This window comes from Bombina bombina, chromosome 1 (assembly GCF_027579735.1).
Source record: "Bombina bombina isolate aBomBom1 chromosome 1, aBomBom1.pri, whole genome shotgun sequence".
Classification (NCBI taxonomy): Eukaryota; Metazoa; Chordata; class Amphibia; order Anura; family Bombinatoridae; genus Bombina; species Bombina bombina.
In genome coordinates this window covers 424,543,021-424,563,326 of record NC_069499.1, presented here as the reverse complement: position 1 = coordinate 424,563,326, position 20,306 = coordinate 424,543,021, and the positions used below count along the sequence as shown (strand labels likewise).

The window sequence follows — 20,306 nt, the reverse complement described above, 5'->3', positions numbered from 1 at the left end:
CAAAGGGCTTTAACCCCTTAACGACCAACGTCGTACAGGGAACGTCATGCAAAAACTGGTCGTTAACGACCAACGACGTACCCTATACGTTGTTAGGGGTTTAAAGCGGTGGAAGCGATCCTGATCGCTTCCAGCTGCTTTTAAGGTATTGCTGTGATGCCTCGATATTGAGGCATCACTGCAATACCTTTTTTTGCACACCGATGCAGAGAGGGCATGTGCGTGAAACCGGGAGAGGGAGGAGGAGGGAGGGAAAGGGAGGGGGGAAAGTGGAAATAATTGTTTAGAATGGGATCTGGGAGGGGAAGGGGGTAGGTTATTGAGGGGGAAGCGACACTAAGGAAAAATAGGGTAAAATAATAATAATAAATAAAAAGAGCAAATTTGTTAAGTAATTGGGTACTGGCAGGCAGCTGCCAGTACCTAAAATGGCCAGAAATAGGAAGAGGGGGGAAATTAAGAGAGCTATTTGGGGGATTGTGGAGGTAGGGGGGTTAGGAGGGAACCTACACTGCAGAAACTATTTATATATTTTAAAAAAAATGCTTTATTTTAGTACTGGCAAACTTTCTCAGGGAGGGTTCAGGGGGTGGGATGTGTCAGGTGGGAGACTGATCTCTACACTAAAGCTAAAATTAACCCTACAAGCTCCTTACAAGCTACCTAATTAACCCCTTCGCTGCTGGGCATAATACAAGTGTGGTTCGCAGCAACATTTAGCTGCCTTCTAATTATCAAAAAGCAACAACAAAGCCATATATGTTTGCTATTTCTGAACAAAGGGAATCCCAGAGAAGCATTTACAACCATTTGTGCCATAATTGCACAAGCTAATTGTAAATAATTTCAGTGAGAAACCTAAAGTTAGTAAAAAGTTAACAATTTTTTTATTTGATCGCATTTTGCGGTGAAATGGTGGCATAAAATATACCAAAATGAGCCTAGATCAATAATTTGGGTTGTCTATTACACTACACTAAATTTAAAATTAACCCTGCAAGCTCCCTACAAGCTCCCTAATTAACTCCTTCACTGCTGGGCATAATACAAGTGTGGTGCGCAGTGGCATTTAGCGGCCTTGTAATTACCAAAAAGCAACGCCAAAGCCATCTATGTCTGCTATTTCTGAAGAAAGGGGATCCCGGGTAAGCATTTACAACCATTTGTGCCATAATTGCACAAGCTGTTTGTAAATAATTTCAGTGAGAAACCTAAAGTTTGTGAAAAAGTTTGTGAAAAAGCTAGCAATTTTTTTTTATTTGATCGCATTTGGCAGTGAAATGGTGGCATGAAATATACCAAAATGGGCCTAGATCAATACTTTTGGTTGTCTACTAAAAAAAATATATATATAGATGTAAAGGGATATTTAGGGATTCCTGACAGATATCAGTGTTACAACGTAACTATCCCTAATTTTGAAAAAAAAAAATGGTTTGGAAATAGCAAAGTGCTACTTGTATTTATTGCCCTATAACTTGCAAAAAAGCAAACTCAGGACAAAATTTAGAAACTATTTAGCATGATTGTTTTTTGGTGGTTGTAGATGTGTAACAGATTGTGCGGGTCAAAGTTAGAAAAAGTGTGTTTTTTTTCATTTTTTCATCATATTTTATATATTGTTTTATAGTAAATTATAAGATATGATGAAAATAATGGTATATTTAAAAAGTCAATTTTATGGCGAGAAAAACGTTATATAATATGTGTGGGTATAGTAAATGAGTAAGAGGAAAATTTTAGCTAAACACATACGCCGCAGAAATGTAAAAATAGCCCTGGTCCTTAAAGGGCCACTAAACCCAAAATCTTTCTTTCATGATTCAGATAGAACATACAAATTTAAACAACATTACAATTTACTTCTATTTATTTTGCTTCATTTTTTTAGATATCCTTATTCGAAGAAAAAGCAATGCACATGGGTGAGCAAATCACATGAGGCTTCTATGTGCAGCAACCAATCAGCAGCTAGTGAGCATATCTAGATATGCTTTTCATCAAAGAATATCAAGAGAATAAAACAAATTAGATAATATAAGTAAATTAGAAAGATGTTTAAAAATGCATTGTCTTTCTAAATCACGAACGAGAAAATGTGGGTTTCATGTCCCTTTAAGGGTAAGAAATTGAAAAATGGCCTGGTCCTTAAGGGGTTAACCTAGAGATACATACATTCAAATATCTAAGTATATGTGTGTGTGTATGTGTTCTACTGTATATATACTGTACATATTTCACATTATTAAGAATTTACTGTGCACTTTTCACATTATTAAAAATGATTAAACATACTGTAAAATATATAGATATATTCTATGAATTATTTAGAATAATTTACAGTATGTTTAATAATTGAAATGTTTTATTAATTTTTTTAAAATATTTTATATGTAATATTTCAATAAGGCGCCTTAAGATTACTAAGTTTTCATGTGCGATAACTCGACCATATTAAAATCTAAAACACCTTTCTCAAGAGCTTATAGTTTCAGCAAAAGAGCTATTTTGCTGAAACTTTAAGCTCTTGAGAAAGGCGGTGGAATACCATTGAAACGTGTTGGGTTTAATAAACTTAAATATTGATAATCTACATGAAGGAGCTGTAATTTTGAATCTTTAATAAATTGACGATTATCACCTTTATATCCTGTGAGTACTTTCCTTTTTGATCACTCTCTTCACTGGCATACTACACTATTATGAGCTTTCCTCTAGTGTTACTGAGAAACCGCATAATTTGTGGTCAATTTGGGGAGTACCTTATGAGCTTCCAATACTTGATGCATCTCCCTGGTCCAGTGCCAGTGTATATATACAGTATCTCACAAATGTGAGTACACCCCTCAAAGTTTTGTAAATATTATATTATATCTTTTCATGTGACAACACTATAATATTAATATATATATATATAATATAATATTTTATTAAAAAGCATATATATATATATATATATATATATATATATATATATATATATACATACATACACAAAACACGAAAGGGGACAGCACTCTCAGGCCGGACCGGTACACATCCCATGACCCTGCAACATACACAGCCCTGGGTGCAAAAACAGCACTCTCAGGAAGCTGCACCGTCCACAGAGCCACAGGCAGTTAACCCCAGTCAGGTCTGGGTGCACGTCCCAAATGGGTAAATTACAAAAAATATATACGATAATATAGCACACAGAAAAAGTCCAGCACTCACTTACAAGCTCACAACTAAGATAAAAAGTAACAATGGCAGAGTTAGTTACCGCATCTGGCCAAATGGGACAAGCCCAGGTACCACGTCAAGGTCTCTTCCAAAACCTGGGTCCCTAAACAGCCACACAATGCAGGCTCACAGTCAAACAAACTGGGAAAAAATGAAGGGTGTTTGTAATCTCCTCAGACATATACATAACATGAAAGGGGACAGCACTCTCAGGCCGGACTGGGTACACATCCCATGACCCTGCAACATGCACAGCCCTTGGTGCAAAAACAGCACTCTCAGGAAGCTGCACTGTCCACAGAACCCCAGACCTGACTGGGGTTAACTGCCTGTGGCTCTGTGGACGGTGCAGCTTCCTGAGAGTGCTGTTTTTGCACCCAGGGCTGTGCATGTTGCAGGGTCATGGGATGTGTACCCGGTCCAGGCTGAGAGTGCTGTCCCCTTTCGTGTTTTGTATATGTCTGGGGAGATTACATAAGCCCACGCACCCTTCATTTTTTCCCAGTTTGTTTGACTGTGAGTCTGCATTGTGTGGCTCTTTAGGGACCAAGGTTTTGGAAGAGACCTTGACGTGCTACCTGGGCTTGTCCCATTTGGCCAGATGCGGCAACTAACTCTTCCATTGTTACTTTTTATCTTAGTTGTGAGCTTGTGAGTGAGTGCTGGACTTTTTCTGTGTGCTATATTATCGTATATATTTTTTGTAATTTACCCATTTGGGACGTGCACCCAGACCTGACTGGGGTTAACTGCCTGTGGCTCTGTGGACGGTGCAGCTTCCTGAAAGTGCTGTTTTTGCACCCAGGGCTGTGCATGTTGCAGGGTCATGGGATGTGTACCCGGTCCGGCCTGAGAGTGCTGTCCCCTTTCGTGTTTTGTATATGTCTGGGGAAATTACATAAACCCGCGCACCCTTCATTTTTTCCCAGTTTGTTTGACTGTGAGCCTGCATTGTGTGGCTGTTTAGGGACCAAGGTTTTGGAAGAGACCTTGACGTGGTACCTGGGCTTGTCCCATTTGGCCAGATGCGGTAACTAACTCTTCCATTGTTACTTTTTATCTTAGTTGTGAGCTTGTGAGTGAGTGCTGGACTTTTTCTGTGTGCTATATTATCGTATATATTTTTTGTAATTTAGGCATTTGGGACGTGCATCCAGACCTGACTGGGGTTAACTGCCTGTGGCTCTGTGGACGGTGCAGCTTCCTGAGAGTGCTGTTTTTGCACCCAGGGCTGTGTATGTTGCAGGGTCATGGGATGTGTACCCGGTCCGGCCTGAGAGTGCTGTCCTCTTTCGTGTTTTGTATATGTCTGGGGAGATTACATAAGCCCGCCCACCCTTCATTTTTTCCCAGTTTGTTTGACTGTGAGCCTGAATTGTGTGGCTGTTTAGGGACCCAGGTTTTGGAAGAGACCTTGACGTGGTACCTGGGCTTGTCCCATTTGGCCAGATGCGGTAACTAACTCTTCCGTTGTTACTTTTTATCTCAGTTGTGAGCTTGTGAGTGAGTGGCTGGACTTTTTCTGTGTGCTATATTATCGTATATATATATATATATATATATATATATATATATATATATAAGTATAGTAGTATGTTTTTTGATGTGTTTCGTGAAAACATTTTTTAACCCTTACACTTTAGTTCGGTCTCAAGCCTAAATATTCTAGCGTAGTTTCAGCTTGCACTCGAGCACAACCTTTAACTTTCAACTTAATACCAGCAATATTACCAATGCTATTAGAATGGTCTCAATCTTCATTGAAAGTATATGTTGTGCTAGAACGATCTCGGCCATGCTAACCCATTTTCTCCCTTGTGTGACGTTTCAGGGTTTTATCCCCGTCTTCAGACTATTAACAATACCTAACCACAAAACAAAACTTAAATACCACTCACCTCTTGTGCATGCTACCCACTTGTGAGACATGGCAGACGCGCGTCCCAGCGCGCATGTCGCCAGGTGTGCTCGTTGCTAGGCAACCTATCGTGTAAACTAAAATACGGCTTAAAATATTTCTATAAATCTGTGAATAACACCATTGTGCAATTAAAACAGAAAGGTAAGGCTTAGACCTAAACAAATGAATGCTTTTAGAACAATGCGTGCACAAGAGGTGAGTGGTATGGTTAGGTATTGTTAATGGTCTGGGATAAAACCCTGAAACGTCACACAAGGGATTAAAGAGATTACCCCTTCTTAAATCCGGAGAGTGCCTTCCTTTTTTGATGCATATACTGTATATATATATATATATATATATATATATATATATATATATGATCCTGTTCATGTAAAATACATATCTATACCTATATATCTATAGGAATTAATATATAGGTATAGGCATTTACAGATATATATATATATAGAGAGAGAGAAACATGTATTAAAGAAAAAAAGGACATATTCTATGTGAAGAACATTGGAATGTGAAATATTAATATTTCATGTCGGGCTTAGCACGTTTAAGCGAGTATGTTTTTTTTTTTTCGTTTGGATGATCCATTGAAGTCTATGGAAGAAGAAGTTAATTTTTTATGCTCGGATTTATGCTTACGCAAAAACATTTTACTTTCATCTTGTAATGCAAATACAACCCAAAGCATGCAAGAACCCTCCATCTAGCGAAGTTAACATGCGAGCTGTAGCGCAAAATAGTGCTCCACTGGTAATCTAGCCGATAATGACTGTGAACATGCTTAGAGTCAGCAGACTTTGGCTCCTTCAAATAAGGCAAATAGGAGGGGGGTGGCTATTGACAAATGCTGTTATTTTGTTTGAAAACTGTTTACAGCTGATATGCTATTCTATAGCAAGACAACAGAAATGTCTCATAATTACATGGTGTTTACTGTCCCTTTAAGAGGACCGTATTGGTAATTCTGAAGAGAAGCAGCTGTGGAATTGTGCTATCTGGATACACGAGATTATCTCTACCTTCATTGCTTATTCTCATTTGGATCCACTTTTACTGACCCATATTGTATGGACACTTATGGGCTCTGTTTATAAGAGCTAAGTTTGTATATTTACACTTGTGATTTTAATTCCAATTGTTTTTTATTCTTTTTGTTTGGATACTAGCGCCCCCTAGGGGGATATTTTGATTCCTAGGTGTTAGTTCCACAATATTATTAAGCAGCTTTTTAAAGAAAATCATTTTATGCAAACAATTATCTTCTATTACTGTCAAAATTGTAGCATTGTTCTTTTTGAATGTAGTGAACCATTGCATGTAGCACTTTCCATTGCCCTCCAACTGCACCCTCCCACAAACTACTACCGGATAGGCTACAGGCATGCTATGAGCCAATTTAGAACCTATAGTCAGAGCTCCCAACAGTCCCAGATATTGTAGGATAGTCACTGATTGGGAGCTCTGCCACTATCACTGCTACACCTTTTGGACAAATGCACCGCTTTCAGGAGCAAAAGCGGGGAATGCCCCAGCTCCGGCCATGAAACGCTCATACTACAGTGGACCCCGCCCATGACACACCAACCCCATTCATAGCATACACAGCCCCTCTTTCTATTGTAGCCGCACAAAAAAACAACAGTGGACCATTACCTACTGGCCCTACAAGCCACCATGAACATGAAATGTTGGGAGGTATGATACATGAGATTATATTTGGACTTAAAGGGACAGTAAACCTACAAACTAATGTAATATAATTCTGCACATAGTGCAGAATTATATAACATTAGCTTAGCGCCAAGCTTATAAAACAAAATATTGCAGAGATATTATATTTCAAAATATTCCAATAATTTCAAAATTTTATTTTACTGACTGCCGCTCCTGACTCTACTGAGCGGGTCTTAATTAGAATAAGCGCATCACAGGCACACTGTCTAGTCATAGCCAGCCCAATCACGCCATTAAACTGAATGTAGCTTGCTCCCGCTACCAGACCAATTTGCGCTTATGCAAATTAAGACCCGCTCAGTAGAGTCAGGAGCAGCGTTCAGTAAAATTGCATTTTGAAATACAATATCTCTGCAATCTTATGTTTAATAAACTTGGCGCTGAGAGGGGTTTTTGAATGGAAAAGGCTATTTTTAAAAGCACCTGAACACCCAATGATAAAATAAATAAATATTATGTAATAATAAATATATTTTAGAATACTTCTCTTTTATATGCAACATAGAAAAAATTGACAATAAGTACTGATACATTTTGTAGGTGAAGTCACTCAGAATAAATTATTCTACAGCTAAAAACATATTGTGGCATATTTGTCAAGCACCGTATGCTTCTTCAGGCTCACCGGAAACAGAAGTTATGAAGTAGCGTTCTAAAGACCGCTGCTTCATAACCTGCCCGCCTGCTCTGAGGCGATGAACAGAAATTAACCCAGTCGAATACGGTCGGGTTGATCGACACCCCCTGCTAGCGGCTGATTGGCCTTGAATCTGCAGGGGCAGCATTGCACCAGCAGTTCACCAGTTCTGGTGAACTGCTGGTGCAATGATAAATGCAGAGAGCGTATGCTGTCAGCATTTATCGATGTGCAGCGGACATGATCCGCAATATCGGATCATGCCCACTCGCACATTAATAAATAGGCCCCTTTGAGTATTGTATTATTCTTGTTTTTTGCATATTTATGTTTAAAGTAACTTATTTTTTTCAACAGCTTTCCTTCAGAATGGTCTAATAGAGCCCCTAACTCAAACTTGATTATCTAGAGTAACAAAAGATCCTATCTCCCTCTCATTTGAAAGAGGGACATATTAATGGTTATCTGTCCCACTAGGCACCAGGGATTTTTTCCAAATGGGAGAGATAATTGTATGTACCGTTGAAATATATCTACTACTTGTATGTGTGGATATTTAATTCTCACCTAATCTTTACATACAATACAAGATACAAATGATTTAATAAATATATTTTCAGTTACCACCTGTCTGCATCTGAAAAAAAGTCAGATAGGTGGTATCATGCTTATGGATAATATTTCCTTCACCCTTTATTAAAATGCAGGTTTTTTTGTTTAGCTAAGATGTACAGTACAAGACATTGGGGCCCATTTATCAAGCTCTGAACGGAGCTTGTGGGCCCGTGTTTCTGGCGAGTCTTCAGACTCGCCAGAAACGCAAATTATGGAGCTGCGGTCACAAAGACCGCTGCTCCATAACCCTCTCCTCCTGCACTGGTGAGGCGGACAGGAATCACTGGATTGAAACCTCCCTGCTGGCGGCCCATTGGCCACGAGTCTGCAGGGGGCGGCGTTGCACCAGCAGCTCTTGTGAGCTGCTAGTGCAATGCTGAATACGGAGAGCGTATTGCTCTCTGCATTCAGCAAGGTCTTGCGGACCTGATCCACACTGTCGGATCAGGTCTGCAAGACCTTTAATAAAAAGGCCCCTAACTGTCTATATATGGCTGTTTTCCTTGTAATAGTATTGAATTATATGTGTTATTTTAACATATCTAAATATGTTCTGCCTTTTGCAACCAGGAATAAATAATTTTAAATGAATTCCTTAAAGTAGTGAAGAATGTCTTACTCTTAAATGTTTGTTTAAATTGTTTTATGCAAATTACTCTTGGGTCTCCCTAAGAGTAAAAAGGGGAAAACCAGACGTGGACTCCTTGCACATATGCCCTAGAGAGATACAACTGCACCTCACTGATGAGGCCCAAGGGAGGCCGAAACGTACATCTGGGGCTTGTTGTTTTCTCTTGTTCAGAGAAGAGTTGCCTGGTATTTCGGCGCTGGACTGTCATTGGGCAGGATCAGACTGATATGCTACAGGATTTTTTTCTCTGTGAAAGATATAATGTGCTAAAAGAGACTGCACCGTGAGTGGAACTGGCCTTGTGGACACGAACGGAAGTGTTTCTAGCTTTTGTTCTGTCTCAGTTGAGTGCGTCTCTCTATTTTCTTGTTTTATGCAAATTACTCTTGGGTCTCCCTAAAAGTAAAAAGGGGAAACCAGACGTGTACTCCTTGCACATATGCCCTAGAGAGATGCAACTGCACCTCACTGACGAGGCCCAAGGGAGGCCGAAACGTACGTCTGAGGTTTGTTGTTTTCTCTTGTTCAGAGAAGAATTGCCTGGTATTTCGGAGCTGGACTGTCATTGGGCAGGATCTGACTGATATGCTACAGGATATTATTTCTCTGTGAAAAGGCATAGTGTGCAAAAAAAGACTGCACCCTGAGTGGCACTGGCCTTGTGGACAAGCACAGAAGTTTTTCTAGCTTTTGTTCTGTCTCAGTTGAGTGCGTCTCTCTATTTTCTTGTTTTATGTTTTAATTATTAGACACAAATCAAATTTGTCAGCACTGAATTCTCACAAATTAAACTGCACACATTTTCTAAATGTTTAATAATTACAAGTGGTGGTTAGTGGTACTTAGGATACATTGTATAGCAATAAGGGTGTATGGAAATAAAAAGGTTGAGAAACATTAGACTAAAGTGATCGCTCATTCTACCTTGACCACATTGCAACTTGCTAGGCTCTAAATTTGAATCTAATTTGGGAAAGTTCTTGTTTTATTTATAAAAGGACTGGTGAACTGCTAATAAGTTGCCACAATCAATCTCAACTTCATTCTTCAAGTATCTCAAACATTTCTAAATTCAATCACTGTGACTGTCTCAGTTGTATTCAGCAGGGGAATAATTGATTCTGGCCTGTTAGGGTTACTTGAGGTCTGGAGTTGAGAAACACCGAATGATCACAGTCTTGAAAGCATACTGGATATTGTGGGCCACACAACACCTAACAAAACCACCTTGTAACCTCCATCCAGCAATGTCAACAAGTTTCTATTTAGCATAATAAAACATGCTTTACCACAGCCTCAGACATTTTATTATGACTTACCTAGTTTAATAATGTTAGTGTCATAACAGGAGTTAGTGATTTCTATTCTTGCTGCAGGAAGCTATGCTGTACATTTAAGGAACATCAATTTGCAGCATGATGTTTCTGGTCTATTGAGTGTTTGACTACCTCTTACTCTGGCAGAATTTTATTTGGATATTCTCGTATTATTTGGATATTCTGGTATTTTTGGCTTCCCCTGAATATTAAACCCTTGGTTTGGACTGACTTGTATTTGATTTAAACCTGTTTTTGGACCCCCCCCCCCCCCACCTAGCAGAGTAACTTGCAGTAGTTTTTGTAATTGCCTATTTACCATGCACTATTGCTGCTTTTACCTGATTTACCAGTGTCTAATTACTTTGGATGTCTCTGCTCACAAGAGATCTGCATTTAAGTCACCTATGTGAGTTTGTCTTCATCTGGATAGTAAAACTAAACTTTTACTAAGGTATGTTCCCCCTTAGCAATTAGATTTATTAATTTATAGTTATTTTCTATTACTTATTTGTTCTTTTACTTTGTATGTGCTGATTAAAGTACTAGAGAGTGTTCAGTTACTAGGTTTAGTCTTATTGATCTCTTACCCCTACCATCTGCTTGGTTACTGTGTTTAACTTGTAGTGTCCCAGTAAGGGTTTGTTGAGAGTTGGCCCTCTCAGCCATTGATTCCAGCTTGTTTAATTCTAGAACAACAGTACTCCATATGAAACTGGTGAAAATGCGTGCCTGGCAAGGAAAATTGTTACTGTTTGTTACAGTTAGGTGCCAGTGAGATTGCAAGTAAAATTTGAATGGGTAGTAAAATAATGCATTAGAATTTGAGGTTCTAATATAGTTGTATAGTCCATTACTATCTAACTGCTAGCCTGTAGCCACATGCATCACACCTTAATATATGTGCAACCATCATGGTCCATCAACTAAACTTTATTTTTTTGATTTATTAAATGTGCTTAAGCTGCAAAGGTTGTAAAGAAAAAAATACTTACTTATTAGCTGATGTATTTTATCCTAGTGTAAAGACTAGGAGCCCCATTTATTAATTGCCGGACAGACAAGGTTTTCTTCTATGAACCTGTCAGCCCGGCATCGCAGCAAGCAGGCAATATCTGCTTTCAACATTTAACATTGCACAAGTCAATTGTCCACGTGCAATTTAGATGGTGGAGAGGCTTGCTTAAGCCTGAAACGCTGAAGCCCAAAGCTGCATCCTCAGGTACGTAGAACTGGAGGATAGTCAATGGATATACTATGATGTAACAATAAAGATACTGCATTGTATCTAACTCAATAACATATAAAAGCCTGAGAGAATTAGTCTTACATATAATTTTAGTTACTACTTTAAGCTGATAATGTACTGTATGTTTAGAAGCATGTGTTAGCCACCAACTCACATCTTGTGCACTATAAATGTTGTAAATATTGGTCAGTGGTGAGAGGTATTGCTATTCTTTCTTTCACAAATTACCTGAAGAATCCTTGTCATAAAGACAGATGATCCCATAAGGACAAAAATCATCAGTCCAGTAACCCGTTGTTCACGAATTCCCAAAAACTTTGGCTGTTCTCCAGGAGCAGAACATTCAGATTCCAGTTTCAGACTATTCACATGAGTAATAGAAAGCACAGTGGCAGCAACAAACCAGGGTAGACCCATGATAGAACATACGCCAAGCATGACTCCAACCATCAGCAGGTCAAGATGGTATCCGCAACCTTTCTGTAGCAAAACAGATACAACTACATATTTATGGATACTGCACAAAACTGCCAGAAGTATACAGAAATAAAGAAAACCTTTAATATAAATGGTCCTTTTTTATATGGCAATTATGTAATACGTTTTATCTTATTGCATATAATAAATATATTTAATATCAATTTTTGTAATTAAGATGTTTGTAGACCTTGTGCCAGTTAAAGGGGCAGTCTAGTCGAAATGAAACTTTCATGATTCAGATAGGGCATGCAATTTTTGACAACTTTTCAATTTACTTTTATCATCAAATTTGCTTTTTTCTCATCATATTTGTTGAAAGCTAAACCTAGGTAGGCCCAGATGCTAATATCTAAGCCCTTAAAGGCTGCCTCTTATATCAGTGCATTTTGATAGTTTTGCAAAGCTAGACAGTGCTAATTCAAGTGTGCCATATAGATAATTCCTGTGGAGTTATTTATCAGTCAGCACTGATTGGCTAAAATGCAAGTCAAAAGAACTGAAATAAAGGGGCAGTTTGCAGAGGTTTAGATACAAGTTAAAACGTATTATTAATATACCTGTGTTGGTTATGCAAAACTTGGTAATGGGTAATAAAGGGATTATCTCTCTTTTAAACAATAACAATTCTGGAGTAGACTGTCTCTTTAAGAAATAATTGTAAAAATTAATGTATACAGACACAAAAATAGCCAGCTTTCCAAAATAAATATAAATCACATTAATTAATGCAAAAAGTAAAAATTAAAAATTTGTATTTGGAGGAAAAGTTGGCATAATTAGACACTATATCCTGTTGTGAAGATTTTGTAGGTACCAATACCTTTAATTTGTGCTCTTTTCTATTGATGATGACAGCTGTAATCTGCTGGTCCATAAAGATCAAAATTGTACAGAGCAAAGATGGAATAACAGCAGCAACGATTGTCCACCAAGGATTTGGCCCCAAAGGACTTACAATCCAACCTCGGTCATCTCTTGTGGGCTAAAAAAAAACATATTTGATACTATAAGAGTGCATGGCATATGTTCTTTTTTGTACTTTTTATATTATATAATATCATTTTAGTTATTATAGGTTGCCATCTATTTCCATATTCATCAACACTGCAGAAACCACCTTTTTTAGTTTATATCACCCAACTGCACCCCAGATAAGTCCAATGCATGTGGTGGCCAGATTGGATAAACATACAGACATAGGTCTACTGTGTGCAGAGAGCAGGTCACTCATAAACCATATTACAATTAAAACATAAAGCAATAGGAACACTATAATAAAAGTTACACTTGCTGTTTAAAAGGTAGGGCAAGTCATGCCAGTCCTGAGATTCTAGTACACTAACTCACTAAAATGGAAACATCAAGATTAGAGGCATCTTTCTTTTCATCAATTCTTGCTTTGTAATAACAACAAAAATGTTAATGAGGAAAGGTTTTCAGAAAATCCCCTACAAAACTAGTTCTAGACTGAAAATATAGGCACTCATTTTATTTGTGATCTAAGACAGAGGAACAGTTCAGGGACAGTAAACACCTTCCAATTACAAGACCATTCTGTTGTGCTGCAATAGAGTTATATATCAGCTAAGTCTTAGGCCTTTATTTAACCCCTTAACGACCGAGGACGTGCAGGGTACGTCCTCAAAAAAAAAGGCAGTTAACGCCTGAGGACGTACCCTGCACGTCCTCGGTGTGGAAAGCAGCTGGAAGCGATCCTGCTCGCTTCCAGCTGCTTTCCGGTTATTGCAGTGATGCCTCGATATCGAGGCATCTATCGAGGCATCCTGCAATAACCATTTTTAGCCATCCGATGCAGAGAGAGCCACTCTGTGGCCCTCTCTGCACCGGACATTAACGGCTAAGTTCGTTGGTGGGTGGGAGCCGGTGTGGGAGGCGGGTGGCGGCCATCGATGGCTTTTGTGATGCGGAGGGGGGCGGGATCGGAGGCGGAGACGACCGGGGGGGCGCGCACGGACGCGCGCGCGTGCACGGGGAGGCCGGGCGGGCGCGTGCACGGGGAGGGAGCGGGTGGGAACCACTACGCTACAGAATATTTTTACCTAGAAGTGGGGATCAAGGGGGGGATTTTATTTTATTTGGTGATCGGTTTGGCTGGGGGGATATTGGACTGTGGGGGGGAAGCTACACTACAGAAACAAATAAAAAAAAATAATAAAAAAACATTTTTATTTGCAAACTGGGTACTGGCAGACAGCTGCCAGTACCCAAGATGGCCCCCAATAAGGCAGAGGGGGAGGGTTAGGGAGCTATTTTGGGGGGATCAGGGAGGTTGGGGGATCCTACATAGCAGCATATGTAAAAATACCTTTTATTTTAGTACTGGCAGACTTTCTGCCAGTACTTAAGATGGCGGGGACAATTGTGGGGTGGGGGAGGGAAGAGAGCTGTTTGGGAGGGATCAGGGGGTGGGATGTGTCAGGTGGGAGTCTGATCTCTACACTAAAGCTAAAATTAACCCTGCAAGCTCCCTACAAACTACCTAATTAACCCCTTCACTGCTGGCCATAATACACATGTGATGCGCAGCAGCATTTAGCGGCCTTCTAATTACCAAAAAGCAACGCCAAAGCCATATATGTCTGCTATTTCTGAACAAAGGGGATCCCAGAGAAGCATTTACAACCATTTGTGCCATAATTGCACAAGCTGTTTGTAAATAATTTTAGTGAGAAACCTAAAGTTTGAAAAAGTGAACAATTTTTTTTTATTTGATTGCTTTTGGCGGTGAAATGGTGGCATGAAATATACCAAAATGGGCCTAGATCAATACTTGGGGTTGTCTACTACACTACACTAGAGCTAAAATTAACCATAGAAGCTCCCTACATGCTCCCTAATTAACCCATTCACTGCTGGGCATAATACACGTGTGGTGCGCAGTGGCATTTAGCAGCCTTCTAATTACCAAAAAGCAAAGCCAAAGCCATATATGTCTGCTATTTATGAACAAAGGGGATCCCAGAGAAGCATTTACAACCATTTATGCCATAATTTCATGAGTTGTTTGTAAATAATTTCAGTGAGAAACCTAAAGTTTGTGAAAAAATTTGTGAAAAAGTGAACATTTTTTTTTATTTGATCGCATTTGGCGGTGAAATGGTGGCATGAAATATACCAAAATGGGCCTAGATCAATACTTTGGGATGTCTTCTAAAAAAAATATATATACATGTCAATGGATATTCAGAGATTCCTGAAAGATATCAGTGTCCCAATGTAACTAGCGCTAATTTTGAAAAAAAGTGGTTTGGAAATGGCAAAGTGCTTCTTGTATTTATTGCCCTATAACTTGCAAAAAAAGTACATAACATGTAAACATTTGGTATTTCTAAACTCAGGACAAAATTTTGAAACTATTTAGCATGGGTGTTTTTTGGTGGTTGTAAAGTGTTTTTTTTTTTGTTTTTTTTCATCATATTTTGTATTTTTTTATAGCAAATTATAAGATATGATGAAAATAATTGTAGATTTTGAAAGTCCATTTAATGGCGAGAAAAACGGTATATAATATGTGTGGTTACAGTAAATGAGTAAGAGGAAAATTACAGCTAAACACAAACACCGCAAAAATGTAAAAATAGCCTTGGTCCCAAACGGACAGAAAATGGAAAAGTGCTGTGGTCATTAAGGGGTTAACAAAGTCTGGCGGACCTGATCCGACAGTGCGGATTAGGTCTGCCAGACCTCGCTGAATACGGAGAGCAATACGCTCTCCGTATTCAGCATTGCACCAGCAATGAGCTGCTGGTGCAACGCCGCCCCCTGCAGACTCGCGGCCAATCGGCCACCAGCAGGGAGGTATCAATCAACCCGATCGTTGTGACCGCTGCTTCATAACTGCTGTTTCTGGCGAGTCTGCAGGCCCCTTAATGTTTTAATAAAAATTAGCATTCTTTTTACTGCAATTAGTTTTTAATAGCCAAACCCCACCCACATTTGCTTTATTTGGAGAAACCAATCAGCTTTAGTTTGCAGACAACAAAGCTAGCCATTGTCTTAAAGTTGATAAAAACTGAATCATCTTGCAGTTATTAGCAGCTAAAATTAGGGACAGATACGTAGCATGGTTATAGCCTCTATTTTCAGAGCTAAAATACATGAAAGGGGGCAAAATAAATACAAATATATTGCAAAGTTGTTGTCATTATGCATATCTAAACATTTTATATAGTTCACTGGATAATAGGGACAATTCACCCAGAAAAAAAGTTAGTCTATTCTATGCATCTTAAATTATTTTCTATTATTTGGAATAGTGAAAATGCTGAAGGTAATGCTGCTTCTGTCAATGTCCACTCACTGACAGACAGACAGACAGACTGACAGATATCTTAAAAAAACTACATTTTTAGGCTCAGAGTAAGCCATTTTTTTCTTCTGTACACTAAAATTGTTAGGTAGTTTTACTTGTTTAAAAGTACATGAATCAGAAATGAAGATGAATGATATTGTATTGTCATACCTGAGAAGATTTGAGCATAAATTGCTGTTTGCACACAAGCAGTTATAAAAAAGACTGGGGGTAGCCCTGGCCTTTTTCCAGATTTGTTGAGTAGTTAAGTGTTAAATGGTGGTAACAATGACTCTTCAAATTTTAGTTCATGTTGTTTAGTGTATTGTCAGTGTGTTCTAAAACAAAACTATTTGTACAAAGATTGGCCTTTACCTTGAAAGCGTTGGGAACCTGAAGCTTTGGTGATGGAACGCCAATACCGTAGTCAAGTAAAACCATTGTCATAATTGTAAGGAACACAGCAAAGTCACTGATAATAGAGCGCACCTAATAAAAAAATAAAAAAAAGCATGTAAAACTAAACAAAACTTACAGAGTTTTAAACTAGTTGTGACTACAGACATTTCCTATTAAATCGTTATCATCAGAGGTGGTAAATTGTCACTACTTATAAATATCTGCTAAAATATCATCTTCAAATTTACCTTAACAGTTCTGATCTTAAAATGATAAAATAATTGATGCAAATGTACCTTTGTTGGGAAATATCGGCTTGTTTTGAATTGCTTCAGAGTTGATGATAACACAACAGTTGAAAAAAATAAGATGACTGACCAGAAAAGGACATCAGGAACATATGGACCTTCATGTCCACAGGCTCGACCAACATATTCTCCATGAAAATTATTGCAAACCTGGTGAGCACAAATATACAAAATCATACACACAAAAAACTAAGTAAAAATGAAGCCTAATATATGAACTGCTACAATTGTTACAGATGCAAGTAGATATCTGTGCACTCAAAGCAGAAAAACAACAAACACCTTAGCAAAAATATTACTGAAGATAAATCGCTGGTACACAATGCCAACATTGTAATGGCAAAGGAACAGTTAATTCTGTGTCTTTGGCATTTCCTTTTATTTATTCAATGGATTAATATAACGGAATAGTACAGGGGTTGATACATTATTACCAAACTTCTGCAACAAGAATAAGAAGGACTCAGACATACCATGTTAAAGTAATAAAATACAATTAGGGTGATTCAAAAACTTTAAAGCTATAAGTAAATTCTAGGATTCATGGCTAAATGGAAGTGTTTTTTATTTGTGAATATTATGCTTTGACTTGTTTTTTTTTTATTCTTTTACTATCATTGGTATAGAATCTTCTACGCTATGTAGTGCTTGAAGAACAATTCTTATAGACCAAGTAAAGGTGACTTAGCTTTAAATAGGATTAATTTATTTAATAAGAGTTAATTTATTTCGTAAGATAAAAATTATATTTAACTTAGGGGGTGTTAGTGTTAGGGTTAGACTTAGCTTTAGGGGTTAATACATTTATTAGAGTAGCGGCGAGGTCCGGTCGGCAGATTAGGGGTTAATACTTGAAGTTAGGTGTCGGCGATGTTAGGGAGGGCAGATTAGGGGTTAATACTATTTATTATAGGGTTTTTGAGGCGGGAGTGAGGCGGTTTAGGGGTTAATACATTTATTATAGTGGCGGCGAGGTCCGGTCGGCAGATTAGGGGTTAAGAAGTGTAGTTAGGTAGTGGCGACGTTGGGGGGGGCGATTAGGGGGTAATAAATATAATATAGGGGTCGGCGATGTTAGGGGCAGCAGATTAGGGGTAGAAAGGGATAATGTAGGTTGCGGCGGTGTACGGAGCGGCAGATTAGGGGTTAATAATAAAATGCAGGGGTCAGCGATAGCGGGGGCGGCAGATTAGGGGTTAATAAGTGTAAGGTTAGGGGTGTTTATACTCGGGGTTCATGTTATGGTGTTAGGTACAGACTTAGGAAGTGTTTCACCATAGGAAACATTGGGGCTGCGTTAGGAGCTGAACGCTGCTTTTTTGCAGGTGTTAGGTTTTTTTTTCAGCTCAAACTGCCCCATTGTTTCCTATGGGGGAATCGTGCACGAGCACGTTTTTGAAGCTGGCCGCGTCCGTAAGCAACGCTGGTATTGAGAGTTGAAGTGGCGGTAAATATGCCTGTACGCTCCCTTTTTGGAGCCTAACGCAGCCCTTCAGAGAACTCTAAATACCAGCGTTGTTTAAAAGGTGCGGGGGAAAAAAAACATTCGTAGCTAACGCACCCCTTCTAACGCAAAACTCTAAATCTAGGTGTATATTAATTCTGTAGAATTCTCTATCCATATACTTATACTCTAACACTGAATAAAAAGCCCAACAAAACTGAATCTATTACTAATATAAATAATGTTTGGATTTCGTAAAAATCCTGACTCAAAATATTACATTTTTCCTAAGTGTTCTTATGGTGTCAAAACATGGCATAATTACATGCAGCATTGCAGATGGAAGTTCATTAAATATGACAAATGTACCAAAGAGAAAAAAGCCATCAGCATCATTTGACATTTCTATTATATTTTCTAAATGAGTCAACAAAATTATACAGTATTATGCAGACAACTCAGAACTGAGCAATAAAGCACAATAGTACATTTTCTATGTTAATCTCCTAGTGATGTAATTTCACTGATTTCAGGTCTAATACAATGTACATTATGTGAACATTTTATCAAGTTTATATCCTTTACTTTTCATTTCAACAGTGGGCTGGGTGCTGCACCTAAAAGATAAGACAGTCCTGTTTTCTCGGTGTTGGAATTATTCTAGTATTTTATGTATTCAAGTTTGAAATCATCTGTCACTTTTAGTATAATTGTTTTACACCATCTTTGTTGCTTCAGTTTTGGTTTTCTTTGTTAGCGGTAATGGTATGTCGTACCTGCTAGATCCATTTCTGTGAAATATCAGACCTAGCTGCTTTATAATAGGAAACTGTGTTTTTGACATGAGTCCTTTTTTAATTACAATAAATGGCCATTGTCCCACTACAAATGAAGGTTGATTAATCTGATCAGCCAAGCCCTTGATAAATGGAGCCCTAAATGGCAGCAGAATTGCAAGAGTGTAGCTAATGTATGTGGGTATTTAAAGGGACAGTATACTGTAAAATAGTTTTTCCCTTAATGTGTTTACAATTGCTTTTTATACCAACTGCAGAGTAAAAAATGTATGAAAATTAGCTTTTTAAGGTTTATTTCTGTATATTAAAGCTCTGATTTTGTGTTTTGAAGCCACAGCCTAATAAAATAGGTTGAGCTTGTAGGTATAATCAGATCTCATTACTGTATCACATTGTGCACATATACCTGCTTCTTTATATTATATCTGTCCTTAAAACAATCACCAATACTTTGAGAGAACAATGGAAAATCAACATTTTATTACCTTATCTCTGCTATATCACACTGGGAGTGTAATTTCTTCTGCTGGCTGTGTTTACAAAGCTTATCTATAGCTGGTACGCGCGGCCACAAACTTTCAGAATAGGTGGGGATACCACATGCTAAATTAACAATTTCAAATGCCAATATAAGGGTAAAGGAGCTACCTGTAAACAATTTAATACACTCCAGCAGGTAAAGTGGATCATTGGGAACAAATTAAAGGGGAGAAAAATTTTGAGTAAACTGTCCCTTTAAGTATACGTGTGCATGTGTGTGTGTGTAGGTGTATGGATATGTGTGTGTGTGTATAAGGATATGTGTGCGTGTGTGTATATGCATGTGTATGGGGGGCTGGACTATGTCACAGACTACTGTGGTCACTTTATAAAGTACTGGGGTTGGTAGGGTTAGGCCAGTCATCTCACCGGTAGATTACAGACGGTGTCACTGACTCACTATATACCGTACTGGTGGGTTAAACAGTGTCACTATATACAGTAATATGGGTTCAGATCATCTCATAAAAAAAGATATGTATCAAATTCACTTTTTTTGTTGGGGGGGGGCTTCTTAGATTCTTGCACCTGGGCCCTGTGGTTTCTAGTTACACCTCTGTGAGTAAGTGTATGGATGTTTGTATGTATGGATGTATACTTGTATGTATGTGTGTGCAAACTCGATACCATATTCGCAAATGCGCTAACTCGACAAGTAAATATTAATATTTTACATTCCAATGTTCTTCACATAACAG

The 20,306-nt window shown here is 38.4% G+C and overlaps 1 protein-coding gene across 1 annotated transcript in view; it reads right to left on the bottom strand.

Annotated features, from left to right (window-relative positions):
- Nucleotides 1-20,306, bottom strand: part of SLC4A10 (solute carrier family 4 member 10) — a 432,482-nt gene that overhangs the window by 51,474 nt on the left and 360,702 nt on the right. The window contains exons 16-19 of the mRNA XM_053698366.1: nt 16,816-16,977; nt 16,496-16,609; nt 12,629-12,790; nt 11,557-11,808 (exon numbers count right to left, since the gene is read on the bottom strand). Of these exons, the coding sequence (XP_053554341.1) occupies nt 11,557-11,808; nt 12,629-12,790; nt 16,496-16,609; nt 16,816-16,977 (690 nt within the window). The remainder of the gene's footprint in view (nt 1-11,556; nt 11,809-12,628; nt 12,791-16,495; nt 16,610-16,815; nt 16,978-20,306) is intronic.